The sequence below is a fragment of the Myzus persicae genome, unplaced genomic scaffold, assembly GCF_001856785.1.
Source record: "Myzus persicae strain clone G006 unplaced genomic scaffold, MPER_G0061.0, whole genome shotgun sequence".
NCBI classification, from domain to species: domain Eukaryota; kingdom Metazoa; phylum Arthropoda; class Insecta; order Hemiptera; family Aphididae; genus Myzus; species Myzus persicae.
Genome location: NW_019104111.1, coordinates 1 through 15,369, shown reverse-complemented (window position 1 = coordinate 15,369; position 15,369 = coordinate 1). Strand labels below are relative to the sequence as shown.

Sequence of the window (15,369 nt, the reverse complement as noted above, 5' to 3'; positions counted from 1 at the left end):
CTTGTATGCTATATTTCTAAAATTTGATAATTGATAATATTATGGTGAGATGATAAAATAAAAGCGACGGGATAGATAAGTGATAAGTATTTTTATCAATCTCGATTTTATAAGTTTTTAACCGTCGTCCACTCGTCCGATCATAGACAAGCTTCCTGCTCCGGGAATCCGGAAATCGTTTTTATTTTTCTGCCATTTTTAGTTTACAGAAAATGTTTAAAATAATTTAACTGTTTAATACTAATAATTATAAATACAATATAATTATATAATTATAATAAATTATGAAGTACATTTAATAATAAAAACAAACACATTCTGAAACAGAATCATGGCAAATCAACTTCAAGGATTGGATTCCATGAATAAAAAGATTATTTTACAAATAAACTCAGGTTAGAAGATTTTGGAAATAAGAAATTTAGCCCCCTGTCAGTTTTTTGTACCGTACAGTAATTTCTACATAGGACTGGCGATATCTTTCACATATTACGGTCTACGGTAATTAATAATAACCAACATTTTTGTATTTGTACCAGCCACAAAGTATTTGTTAGAAAACAAGTTAGTATCACAAAAACTATTGAAGTTATGTAATAACTTAATCATTAATTTATTTTTATTATGATATGCACCATTATTGTACCTATACATAGCAAACATTACTAGCAAATATAATAGATGTGTGAGCGTGAAAAAAAATGATAGCTATTAAGACAATATCATTGAACCTCTAACTAGATACTACCTACCTGTAACATGATTAAAAATTAATTTAAAAAAAAAGGAAATTCAATGTCAAAATCTGCATCAAATTAAGAAAATATAAACATTTTTTTTTCCTGTTATTTTGATAAGTAATTTTTTATTTTATACTTTTTTATACTTTTTTTACATTTTTTACTTTTGACCCCCCAAAATAACAACTAGATCCAATGATATACTTATTGTGAAACCCCTTTATAACAGAATCGTTAGGTACCAACTGATTATTCATTATAAAGGAGTTTTTATTATAGGGAGACTAAATTAATATACAAGACATAGATTATACGGGGGTGTCATTATTTCTGTTTTAAAGAGATGCCTGTCTTAGATGGTTTCTGTTAGAAGGAGGTTTTACTGTATATGTATAATGTATATAATATATTGAACATCCTTGAACATACATTAGTAAAATACATAATTTAAGATACATCATATTCATCATAAGCAATTAAATAGAAAAAAATCTGATATCTCGGTAGTCACAATAAACGTAATGAGTGATATGTAGAACTAAGGTAGTCTTAATGACTTAATAACTAACTCCAATATTACATTAGTATTAGCATGGCATAGAAATGAAAATAGTTATAGTTACCTAGAAGTAACTTATCAGTTTATCACTGAATTTCATAAAATATTTAATTTGTTAAGATCCTCTATTCAGTATACATTTCTTGACTTTGGAAAATAATTAAATAATTAGCTTAAGATATCAAAAAATAAATAAATAAAATATATTTTCACAATTAAATTTAAAAAATGGTTTGAAGAGAAAAAATTTTCATTTTTAATTAAATTTATTAAATTCATAATAATTACATTTTATATTCGTAACATACCTACGTTAAAATTATTAATATCAATGTAAATTATTTATGTTCATTATCAAATATTTATAAATATAATATATATATTAGCCTATGGATTTGGTTTGGTCAAAGGATCTATTGTAATTTATGCAACGTTGAAGGACCAAACATTACAAACAGCCATAATTCCAGTCAATAAAAATGAATTAAAATTTACTTCAGATATTATATGGTACATGGATAATGCTACATTAAAAAAGTAAAAATTTAAGATTGTATTTATTTCTACAAAATACTTTGTGTTTTCTTGTAATGGCTTATTAATATTATCTTACTTTGTCCAAGATTAAAAATGTCTAATACATCTATAAGAGTTGAGTGCTTTCGTATTCCAATCGACAAATCTAGTTCAAATGAAAAGCTTGGTTACCTTTTATTAAAAGTGAAAGGTGCACAAACTTTTAATCCAACATCCAATGATCGAGTAAGTATTACTGATTTCTAGTTTCAATGCATTAGCATATACCATTTAATAATGTATTGTTCATTAAATATCAAGAGTTGAAAATTAAATTTCAAATTTCAAAATTTTAGATCGAAAATGTATCGTACAAATTAATAGGATCAAAAAACTGTAGTTATGATCTTAATTTATCATTACGAATTGAAGATGTAAATGATAAAACACTTGGAAAATCACCTGAAAAAATTAAATACTCAAAGTTGACAAATAATAAAAATAAAAATGATGAAAATGGTTTGAAAAAAAGTAAAGTATTATATTATAACCATGTATCAACTACTTACTAAAATGTATTTTAATAGTATTACTTTTTATGTAATAATTCTTAGTCAATAGTCGATGTCATTTATTGTTAATAACATTATAAAGTTACAATCAAATCAAAAATTATATGTTATCAATATTATTGATACTATAACCATCTAGTCTTAAAATATTATTACCAGTTTAAGGCAGCTGGAAACTTGTAATATTTAAAGACTTTGTAAATAAACATTTATAATTTTTGTATTAAATATATTAGAAACTATTAAAAATATGTGCTTGGACCAATACACAGTTCATTTTTTTACCAAACCAGAAGCTTGCAGCGCTTGGTCATTTTGATTAAAAATGCATACAGTTTGCAAGGGCTTTTATTTAAATTTTATCTAATTTATCACAATATTTTCAACACATATTACATAGAACATACAAATACACAAAGTTAATTTTTTCAGAGTTAAAAGGAGTTTCGTATAATAATTTTATGATTATCAATATTATCATGTACATAACAATATTTTTATTTCAGTAAAAGACAACAACAAACATTTCGAAGAAAGCATTGAAGGAGATTTACCAAATTCTGATGTTAATAATATTATGTCAGAACAAATTGACGTTTCACCGGAAAGACATGAACACCAGTGAGTTTTGACAAAACTAATCAGGATTTTATATTATTTATTTATGTATTATATTATATAAATTATATTTTGCTTTAGAGATGAATTACATTTTGATGTTCAACAAACAACAATTGAAGAATTAGAAGAATGGAAAGACAAACAAATGATATTGTTTAATGAAAAGGTATTTTTTTATTTATATTATTTATCAAATTTAAATTATAATGTATTTTTATTGTATTTACACAGATGAAAACAAAAGAACAACAACTGTTAAAAGAATTTAACGAAAAATGGTTGAATGATAGAAAACACATTGAAGACGAACTTACCTATGCTATGTCAAAATGTAAAGCATTAGCTAAGGATTTGGATGAAATGTCTGATAAGTTAAAAGAAAGAGATGCAATTGTAACAGCTAAAGAACTAGAAGTATGATAATTGATAATTGATTTTTAATTCTATTTTCTATTGAAATAAAATATATTGACATTTTGTAGTTAGCCTGTCAAAAAAAAAATATGGATAGGAACTATATTGTACTAATGTCTTCCAATGGACAAACAAATAACGAGCTGAGTAAAAAAATTTTTGAATTGGAAAAAAAATTACATGGATCAGAAAATATTAATATGTTACTAAGAAAAGAAAATGAAAAACTGAAGTATAATAGCAATTGTGGTTTGCATGTACAAGAATTAGAAAATAAAGTTGTATGTGATTTCAATTTAAACACATTTTATGTACACATATAAATAATAAATAATTATCATGTCTAGTCAAATTTGGAGAGTAAACTTGAAGACGCTAATAAGTCTTGTATGTTCTTCAAAGAGCGATGGATAACATCTGTGAGAAAAATAAATCAAATGTATACCAAATTTCATGGAACTAAAACTGATGATCATGTACTTAACAATAAACAAAAGTAAATAATTTATTTTATTATTTAATACTTGAAAAAAATTTTTTTTTTTGATATTTCAAAGTTAAAAACTTAAATATTGACACTAGATTCTTAATCAACTAATCAATTTAAATTATCTTATTTAAGTTTTTGCATCTGTTAAAAATAAACTTAATCCTATTACTTTCAATGTTTTTCAGTATTCAAAACATATTAACTAACCAATTAGTAGAACGACAACACGATGAAGAAAAATTAAGAACACTGTTAAATGATATAGGTAAATTACGGCACGATATGACCAATACTAATTATTTGGACTTATATGAAAATTAGAATTATGTAAATAAGTAAATAATTGTGTAATGATTGTATTATATCTTAATAGATAAGTAAAATACATTTTTTAAATTATTTTTTATGGATAATCTAAATTTTAATAAAACTTGTTATGTGTACTGTAGAGTATATGTTATGTATAGAAATATTTCAAATTTTCAACTATTACTAATAAGTTATGAATAATTTATTTTAGCATAGTATTTTTGTATTAATAAGTTAGATAAGATAAATTTCAATTATAAAGTATTCCAAATACTACTTAGGGTACATTGTTAATACTATGATAATTTATTTTGTTAGTATTAGAAGCTAAATTTTAAACCCGCTATTACCCGCGCTATGGTGAAAACCACCTCACTGTTTTACATCTTGAATAAAACATATACATTTTATATTTCTACAATTGATAGTCAATATACCTATTACAAATATTATTAAAAATACTATATTAATGTTCTGAATAAATTTAAAAACTTGACCACCATGGTCATTTTTGAAAACATCAATTGCCTGCAAAGAGACTCCATATTATTCATACATTCTTATTTTTTTTAATAGTATCCATTTGATGCATTAGATAGTAACTTTTTATAACAGTTTTTACTTTATTTTATTACTAAAATTATAAATTATAAAAATTGTATGAAATAATATTTTGTTTTGATAACATTAGTAATAATGTATGAAACATTCTATTGATAATCAAAAACAAAATTGAAAAATATAAGATGGATGTCGAAAAGAACGTTATGCTACTAATGATGTAATATATTCTGGCACTACTAATGTCGCCTTAAAACTAAATTGTCAATAGTTAAATTATAACAATATTATAACTTCATTTTATATACATATTGTAAATGTTATTATCCTAACATAAATAATAGATATGGTAAAATAGTGGAAGTAATTTAATTAGTGTTATCCCTGCAATCATCTATTTTAAGATAAAAAAAATTCTAAGAATGTTGTAAATTGTCTTGTATTTTGTAATTCAATTTATTCATATAGTTATATTTACGAATACTGTGTTAAATAATAATGAAAAAAAAATGTGATACTTAAATCTGTTGCCACTACTAACTAATAGTTAACAATATTTTTTAACTACCTACCTAATATCACAATAAGTAATTTTATTTTATTTTTTTGAATGTTTTGTTTGGAAGTGTTTAAATACATTTAAGCTATTAAGAAGAGTATTTGTTTTTTTTTTTAGTTGAATTTCTATTTTAATCTTGATAATATGTGGAAGCATCTTAAACTATTTATTTTTAACTTATAGCTACACATAAGTACAAATGCAGAAACTTTGATGTGTTATATTTATATTATTCAGTGTTTTTCTGTAAATAGGTAATTATAAACAGGGCTTAACATTTATACTGAGTAACAAGGAGAAGCATAGCTAATTGATGATGTTTATCCTTCAATCCGTTTTTTACTCTTGAAATTGTTATCAATATACAATTACCAATCAAACTTTAAATCTTCTAAAAAGTAGTCTGTGAAATGTAACAATTTTGCCTGTTAACTATAATATAAAAGTACATTATGAAGTAATAACGAATGGTTAATAATGCAATTAATTTTTACTACATCAAATATACTTAGGATCAAAGTCCAAATATTTTGGCTCTTTTTGAATTAATTTTATAAACATTTAAAATTGTTGATAATTAGTTAAAAATGTACAACTGCTGGAAGTTAGAAAATAATAAAAAAAGGTTAGGTTACCTAAACAGTAAAACATTATTCATTATACAAAATAATGTTTTGAACTGAACTTTGGATGTACCTCAATGATCAAACACCAAAACAACTTTAAAATTGTAATACATTTTTCTTAACATTTCAGTCTATGAATTACAATTTATTACAACCGAAAGACGGAACCGATATACCTATGCCCATAAACTATACTTGTTCTTACTTAATTTGTACAATAAAAGATTAAATAGTGTTTACGTAAGTTATAGGCAATTATTGAAGCAATAATATTTTTTTTTTGGTCTCATGATTAAATTTTTAGACTCTTACTAACGTTACCTACCTTAAAGTGAAAAGTTATGTTTTTACTTTTTATACACTGTACATTTGTACCTACTCTTGATAGTCTTATTTTATTTATTGAACCTTATTTTGAGAATTTTTTTTCATAAATGATAGATCGAAATACCTATTAGATTTTGATATTTGTCACCTATCAAATACGGACATAGGTAAGCTATTGTTATTGGGGCCACGGCCTTTGCAGTCTGTAGGCCTCAGTGATTCTCCCACCGGTAGGTACTTGAGCCATTGAAGTTTAATGTGAAAATTTGAAGTATAAAATAAAAATTATAGGTAGATATGTAATATTTTTTAGGCAGCTCTTAGTGGCTATTGGCTATTGCTTAAAATGCAACATTTAGGTGATTTCTAATCTCTTGGCCACTGCTCTTGACCTCTGTGTTAATCGTAAATGATTATTAGTGTGAGCGGTGGACATGAAGACTATAATGTTATATAGTAAGAATCCAAATCAGCTCATTATTATTTCTAAAAAAAAACATGTACTTTAAACTTTAGTTCATATTTAGTAAAATAGGGTAATAGACCGTCTTAGAACAGACGCATCTTATTCTTTTACAATGATATAAATATATAATAATATTGAATTAAAATTTAACACATCCATAACAGTGACCCACATAGCAACCTATGAGAAATTGTGTGTACAAATGTACGATTTCAAATCATATATTATAACATATAAAAAGAACAATTATTATGAACTTCTAATTAATATAATTCTCAAATTTTTTTGATTTTGATAAATTTTGTAAAAAATCTAACTTCAGACGTTCAGAAAACATTATTATGAATTTATGCTTAACTTTTTTTATTTTCAACCAACAACAATTTGTGAGGGACCTTGTATTAAATTTATAAATATTTTAATTTTTAACGGAGAAAATATTTTTTATAGAAAATAATTTAAAAAAAACGGCAATTGAAATTCTCCTTTGTCTATAAATAGTTCCAAAATAATTAATTGAGAAATACTTTAAAAATTTTATGATGTATACATAATGCTTATAAAAACATTTGGTGAAAATTGTAGGTATCTACAGTTGTATCAAAAAAAACAATCGTTGTTGCCATAAACTGGTTTTACGTGAAAAATCTCAATTCTTCCCTTCGCTTTTGAAAGATTCTTGAAACCAGAAAAACTTTGAAGTAGAGGACCGAAGCATTCTTACTGCCCGAAAGGCTTTCATAAAGGATAGGTACGAGGTCTTGTTAGACGAAGCCTTCCGGCGAAACACGGTTCTGCAGGGGAGGGTGAAGGAGGCGGGCGCATACGGTCGTGCTTAGGTCGGTGTGAGAAGGTCGTGAAGAAGGTGGTCATCCAACCCGTGAAGAGGGCTGAGACCGAGGCCAAGGTTGCAAAAAAGGACAGGAGGGAGTTAAGAAGGCTGAGATTAAGGTAGTGGATGTGGTGCAGCCCCCAAAGGCGAAGAACCCCAAGGGGGTGCCTTCATCGAGGTGGTTGGCAAGAAAAAGAAGAGGAAAAGGAAGAAGGCCAAGGAACTGCCGGGGGTGGCCACAGTCACCGAAAAGGCGGCCAAGGTCATCGAGAGGGAGAAGGCGTGGGCTCCGGAAGAGAGAAGAGGAAACTCTAGGCTTAGGTACCTGGTCAAGGGGTCGGCGGTCCAAACTCGGTAGCTCCTCGAAGCTACCAAGGGGTGACCTGGTAGTTGGCTCAGCGATAGATTCTGCGCCGTGGCCAGCCTCAGGAAGAGGCATGGACAGGCGGTTCTCTTCGTGTCAGCGTACTTCAAGTACAGCATCCCGGCACCCATCTTTACGGATAGGTTAGGTGTTATGCTGGATAGGATCGACCAGGACGTCGTGATAGGTGCCGATGTGAACGCGCATTCGCCGCTACGGTTCAGTCAGCCGGATAACTCGGGTTCAACCCGGGGGACCCACCTCGCATTCTCGTCGCGGAGAACTTGACGGTGTTCAACCAGACAGGTCACCTCGACGCGTACGAGAGACCGGGTATGGGTGCATCAAATATAGACTCTGACGATAGGGGGATCCCTTTTGAACTCCGTTTCTGAGTGGGAAGTGCTCGATGTCACCGACAGCGACCACAAGACCATCGATTCAAGATCCACGTCAGATCAGGGTCGAAAGGACCCGTGGGAGGGAAAAGTCGCTTTAATGTTAGGAAAGCAGATTGGGACAGGTTTAAGTAGGTTCTGGCCTAGAAGGTCATCGGTGGCCCTAAGGCCATGGTGGGCGGTTGCGGACAGGTAGCGGAGTCTCTGACGCGTGCCCGGATTCCCAACTTTGTGCTCGCGCGAGGTTGGCACCTTCAGGGTAACCGCCTTGGAGACGGCTGAGTGTTTGCTGGAGAGTCTCATCCCCAGGGACAGGACTGCTCCCGTCTTAGAGAGAAAATGCGTAGGTGAGACAAGAGGTCTCGGAGGCCGAGGTTAAGAGGGCTGTCTGGAGGATGGCACTAACAAAGCTTCGGTACTGGATGGGATCAGTGCTGAGGTGCTCAGAAAGGCCTGGGGCGTAATAGACACACCGCTAATTAATGTCTTGCGAGAGTGCCTCAGGAAGTCGGAATTTTCGGACTGTTAGAAAACAGCCGAGGTCGTGATTATCAGGAAGGGAGAGAATAGGGACTCGAGTCTTCCTAAGTCATACATACCAGGTAGTCTGCTTTCGGCACCGTCAAAAGTGTTGGAGCGGCTGGTGGTGGACAGACTTGAAGAAGAAAAGGGGGGCGTTCTTTCGGCAGAGCAACATGGTTTTAGGGTCGGAAAGTCTACGATCATCGCGATCATGTAGTGCTCGGATTGGGTGGGCAACGGCGAGGGTATGGTGGTAGGTATCTTCTTGGACATCTCGGGAGCTTTTGATAACCTGAGATGGGATGTTTTGATTGGGGACTTGATGGATTTCGGGGCGTCCGACGCAACCGATAATTCAGAGCTATCTCACGGGCAGAAAGGCGGTGCTCTCGGTGGAGGGACAGACGGAATTCGGAGATCTCACCAGAGGCTGCCCTCAGGGCTCACAGTTAGGCCAAGTCTTTGGAACCTTTTGATGGATAGGGCGTTGGTCACCAAAAAAGACGATAGAGTTAAACTGGTCGCATATGCGGATGACCTGGTGGTTCTTATCGTGGGCTCCGATCTTGTTGAAATCAGGGAGAAATCAAGAGCAACGCTCGGCCCCTTGCGCGACTGGGTGAGGCTGAGGGTCTCACCTTCTCGGCTAGTAAGTCTCAAGCGCTTCCCTTGAAGGGTGGACTACAGCCAGGGTTCACTGTTCCTTTCGGAACGGAGGACATCGTGGCTGTGAGTTCAGTTAGATATCTGGGTGTTGAACTGGACAGTAGGAAAAATTTCTGAACGCACGTGAGTAGCGTTGCAAGAAAGTCCGACAATCTCTATAGTAGGCTCAGAGCAGCCTCGTCTGCCACTGGGGAATCCAGCAGACCACCTCCGCCGTAATATACAGAACAGTCTTTCTGCCACGTATCGCTTACGCCGCGGAAGTCTGGTCGAAAGGGGTGCTTACAGCGAAGGCCATAAGACTCCTCGGCAGCAAGCTGAGGAGGGTCCTCCTCTCTCACACAGGGGCATACAGAACGACCTCGACGGACGCGTTGCTGGTCGTTGCTGGGCAGCTGCGTCTTGATCTGGAAATTCAATGGTACGTGGTTAGGACTAAGAAGAAAGCTGGTCTGATCTCGAAGGAGATGAGAGACAGCAGGATAGGATTCTGGATGTCTGGCAGGATAGGTGGGATGTCAGCGAGAAGGCTCGGTGGACCTACTCGATGATTTCCAATATCAGGGGGAGACTGGAACTTCTCCTCGAGGTGAATCACTATGTGAGCCAGTTCCTCATAGGGCATGGTGATTTCAACGCCAAGTTGGAGTCCTTTGCTCTGCAGGGAACGGGCTCATGTAGGTGAGAGACTATGGATGAGACGGTAGACCATATGCTCTACAGGTGCCCGGCTCTCTCTGCAGAGAGTGGTCGGATCATCAGGCTCATAGGTGAGGACGTATGGCCGTGTCCGACCAAGGTGTTTCTGGACACAAGGTCGAACTACTGCGCTCTGCATCGCTTTGCTAGGAAGGTCATCGAGACCAAAAGAATTTAGGACAGGTTAGGCTGAATATAAAGATTAGGTAGGCCCGTCACAGGTGGCGGGAGGGTTGGTGGGGACCCAGGGTTAGTGCATTGGCGCTGGCCCGAATCTGTACCGCTGGGGAGCCAAAATAGTAGGAGGTCAACGCTATGGCCGGGTTGACTTTAATCCAAGTCAGTGCCACAGTAGAGGGGAGCCCCATCGCACACTGAACGGCTTGTCGTCAGAAGCGATGCCTCTTAAGGTTGAGGAGCCTACCTCGGCTGAAACATGGTGGTTGTGGGATCAGCGTTAGATAGTACAACAAACCACTGCACCTAGTGGGAGGTCTGGTACCAAGGTGGCACTTAATTGAGTCATCCTGGACCTCAAGAAAGGTACGGGCCCTCACTCCCGGTGCCGGTGCACCGTAGGCCGCACAAGCTCCACCCTCGCCCGTAAGTAGCGCTCAGCGCCAAGGCACGGACGAGTGGCGGTAGATATGAGCCAAAACCCGGAGACTCCTGCCCGAAGGGCTTTGCTAGACACAAACAATTTTTTTTTTAAACCACACATATAAAAATGTATAACACATATAACCACACACAATAAGAATTGGTTCTGGAGAATTCGGTATACAGTTTTTTAATGTTTATTGATCATCATTAACATCATGTGATACAAATTATGAATCGATTCCATTGATCTTTCCATGTATGAGTTTATATTATGTGCATTATACTTCTAAATATTACATTATATTATTATATTTGTTATTATTAATTGACAAGAAATATAATTAGCCTGGAAAAAAAATCTAATTTTCTTACAAATATAAACACATGTACCTTATATATATTATTACCTATACATTATACATAATATATTGTGTTACAACTTATGAGTTATAATTTATGGTTATAAATTGTTTTATTTTGAGTCAATAGGTAGTTAATGATACATAGAACCTACACTCCGAAAACATCAGTCTTAAGTATATACTACATATTTTACACAAAATTAAAACTTACGCACCTATAAAAATGTTAATATAGTAAGTTTGGTGCTTAATACTTGCATCCGAAATAATTATTAGTAGGTAAGCTGCGTTCCTCAAAAAAAGGTTCAAAAAGGGTTATACCTACCCAATTTGCGTCCCGATATTTCACTTTTTAGGCAGCCTAGTTGCGTTCCAACTTCCAACATCAATAAATCATAATAGTACAGCATACATTTACATTACAAAAATACAAACTATTAGTAACACTGTAACAGAGTAAATTAATTGCGTATGATTCCACTACAATTAGATTATATTACATTACATTAACACATCACATTTAAAAAAATTAAATTACACAAACTATTTAGAGATTATGTAAAAATACATCTTAAAATAATTATGCATAGTTAATAAAATATTTTATTATAAAATAGTGCACTGTCAATTAAAACTATTATCAATTTAATTATATGCATCTTTACCAACAACATAATAAAAAGAGTAAACTAAAAAATGTTCTGAAATAAAGCTTAAAAATGTAGGTACAAAATATTATTAGTAAAGGCCGGATTTTTGTGTAGCTAAAATCTAAAAAATGTGCAATTAAAATGTTAGAATGTGCAAAAACGTGCAAAAACAAAATTTTCATTATAGGTACTTCAAATTTTAATTTTAATAAGTAATAACTAATAACTGACTTTACGATATTTGATTAAAATAATAATAAACTGACAATATGTATAAAACTAACTTTACAATATTTGATTAAAATTTATAATCATGTACATTTCCAAGTTTTTTTCTTTAAAATTATGTCTTCTGTACTCAAAATGGATTTTACTTTTTGGACAGATTGGGCGTCATCTTCTATATTAGATACCATTTCTTTAAATTTACTGAAATTTTTAGAGTAAAACAAAGCAGCTTCCAACCAACTTGTCTTGAAATAACGTGTCTATAAAAAATCCCATTAAACTATCATTCACAAATCGAGAAACCGTTTCATAATTAGTTTTTTTCAATTCTTTGCAAGAAATTAGGAATGAAGTAGGCATTATTTCTGGATGAAGTACCCCAACAATTAAACTACAAATATACAGCCCTCTAGAATCAGTCGTTTCGTCTACCATAATGTAAATGAAATTGCTAGTTAATTTTTCCCGTATTTTTTTAACAGTAGATTCAAAACATATTTTTAAGTAATTTTTTCGTAATGTACTTTCATCTGGAATATTCTGATTAACATATTTTTGTAAAAAATTCTTAAATGGTGTCGACTGAAGCTTATTGAAAGGAATATTTGTGGCTACCAAGGCATAACACATGTCTGTTAAAAATTCATTTCGACTAGCCATGGCTGAGGTGGTTTCAGGTATTAACATTTGTACCGGATTACGCTTATTTTTTTTAGCAGCAGTCATTTGTTGATGCACAGCTAATCACAACAAAAACAATAAAAAAAAAATGTTAATAATTATTGATTACAGCAGAAAATTAGTGTTACCGTAATAGGTACGTACTTGAATGACTGCAGTGTGCATCAACTTGTGATTTACGTTCACAACCAATAGCCTTATTGCACGACGTGCAAAATATAATTTTGCCTTCTGCTTTTAATTCTGGATATTTTTCGATCCAACACTTTATTTTAGAACAATGACTGCTACTAATTTTCGGCATTTTTAATTAAATAATATCAAGTAAAATTTAACTATAAAATTGTATATAACACGAGTTAACTACGACGGCTGCGGATAGACTGTAGTACTGTATGTGTATACTGTATATGTAAACGATAATCTATCGACTATCGTAGTACCTTAATTATTATCTTAATTACTTCGTATTATATCGTTATATATATAATTATATTGTTATATATAAAAGTCCAATACTTTGTATAACAACATAATATAGCACCGATAAAAATAATACAAAAATACAAAAATATTTGTACAAAAGTACATTTTTATAAAAAAAACCCGAAACGTGCAATTTTGTGCAACATAAAACCTTTTTTAAATTAATCTACATTTCTTGATTTGGATTTGTAGCTTGTTTTTATTGAATTTAGAACACGCCATAAAAAGATGCAATTGCACGGGAATCCGGTCTTTAATTATTATTTATTACCTAGTTACTGAACTAAAATAACGTTGTTTGAAATTTGAATGAAACGTATTATTTTGTAACATTTGTATTAGTGTGTAATTGTGTAAATGCTGATAATATTTTATGGTTAGTCGTAGACGTAACATAGACAATTTACTCATACCTCATAAGATGTACAATATTAATGTTTCAATGTTTGTATTAAAAGATCCATAATATTTTTTTACTCAACTCGGCCAAGGTAGGTAAGATGAATAATATGGTTGAGTCGAGTCGCCAATATTTGACGAAAGTTACCTGCTTAATTTACTACAGGTAAAAATGTACTTAAATTTTTTGGGGACGCAAGTAGTATGTAGCCAATAAGTCAATACAATACAATTAGTAGTACACTTGTACCTATAACTATAGTAAAATTTAATACAAGGCGAATGGATGCACACCAATGCACCTACTATTTTTTTTTTTTTTATTGTTCTTAGTAACATCGGTTACTAGTCCGTTGGTTTTTATTATTATTTGTTATTATTTGTGATAATTATCTGTTATATTATTGTATAATTCTTTTTCGAATGATTATGATCAACGAAATATTTAAAAAATATAAAATAAGAAGTATACGATTGTATGCCTCTCGTTGTGATTTATTTTTCCTAGCTTTATTTGCCACCTACCAATTCATCGGCGTGACGTGTAGATTTTATTCGCTGATGACGTATAGCATACATAATAAAACGGCTCATTTTTTTAACATTCGGACAAATTAATTTTGAAAATTTTTAATCGTACTATACATTTATGATTTATATACAGCTAGATAGGCTGTATTAATACTGTTGCTATAGTAAAAAAAATGTTTCTAATTTTACCTGAATTAGTTATAGTGATCTCTATAAGAACTATTGGTTTACAGTTAGTGTCAGTAGTTATATTTATTGGCCATGGACTGGTGTCAGACGCCATTCTAACTCTGACATTTGAATACGAAAAGACTATTGAAAGTGTCATATTTGGACACCGGTGTCGAAATGATGTCTATAAAAGTATAAAATAAATACAACTTGTGTCTGAACAGTGGCAGTGGTGTATTTAAGGGGAGGGGGAGGTACACATTACCTTCCCATCGATCCAATATATAATATATTTCATAGCTACCATGGTGACATATTGTTCAATCATTATATTTGTATAATTTGTATAATATGATCTAAAAGTATAACTGATTATGTGACAAGATGTCATGATAATAAATGTGAGATTAGTTATAGCTGTATATAATTGTTTGTGAACCTCTACACCCATTTGATCATTCTAAATACACCCCTGAACAAAGCCTTAAGAATACATCACGAATACATGACAAGTGTCTAAACAGTGCCTTATAAAAAAATACAGGACAATAATGTCTATAGACATAATATGTATGATATATATACACCACAATAATGAATCGTAAAAAATAAATCGTGATAAGTTAATTAGGTATTTTTGCAATGAATAAAATAAAATAAAATCATATATTTTTTTTATTACACAAATATTTGCTTATTGTAATTTATATGTGATAAAGTAAAAAAATTAAAATAATACATTTATGACAATTGTTGGATTTTACAATTATATCATAATAACAATATTGTATTCAGGCACCATGTTGGGTATTTAAAATGCACAATAATATATTATATCATGATGCCGCAGTACCTATACATTTTGTGTATCTCATGTTACATTTGACAAACATATAATACAATAAATTACAATGTACTAAATATTATTGCACCTTATAGAAACTTTATAAATGTATTTAAATGAGAAAAAGATTTGAAAATATATACCATAGTTACTTTTATACTACTGTAATATTT

At 31.8% G+C, this 15,369-nt stretch overlaps 1 protein-coding gene across 3 annotated transcripts; it reads left to right on the top strand.

Moving 5' to 3' along the window:
- Positions 1–110: 110 nt before the first annotated feature.
- Positions 111–4,319, top strand: LOC111038851 (putative leucine-rich repeat-containing protein DDB_G0290503). 3 transcript variants are annotated; one of them, XM_022322110.1, is made up of 10 exons: positions 111–395; positions 1,686–1,836; positions 1,923–2,061; positions 2,172–2,346; positions 2,894–3,008; positions 3,087–3,174; positions 3,240–3,422; positions 3,491–3,703; positions 3,770–3,918; positions 4,098–4,319. In XM_022322110.1, exons 1-10 carry the CDS (start codon positions 332–334, stop codon positions 4,231–4,233), a joined length of 1,413 nt encoding a protein of 470 aa, XP_022177802.1. In that variant the 5' UTR covers positions 111–331; the 3' UTR covers positions 4,234–4,319. The 3 variants fall into 3 exon arrangements, with proteins under 3 accessions (XP_022177802.1, XP_022177804.1, XP_022177803.1); XM_022322112.1 differs by having other exon boundaries at positions 283–501; XM_022322111.1 differs by having other exon boundaries at positions 283–564.
- Positions 4,320–15,369: the final 11,050 nt, after the last annotated feature.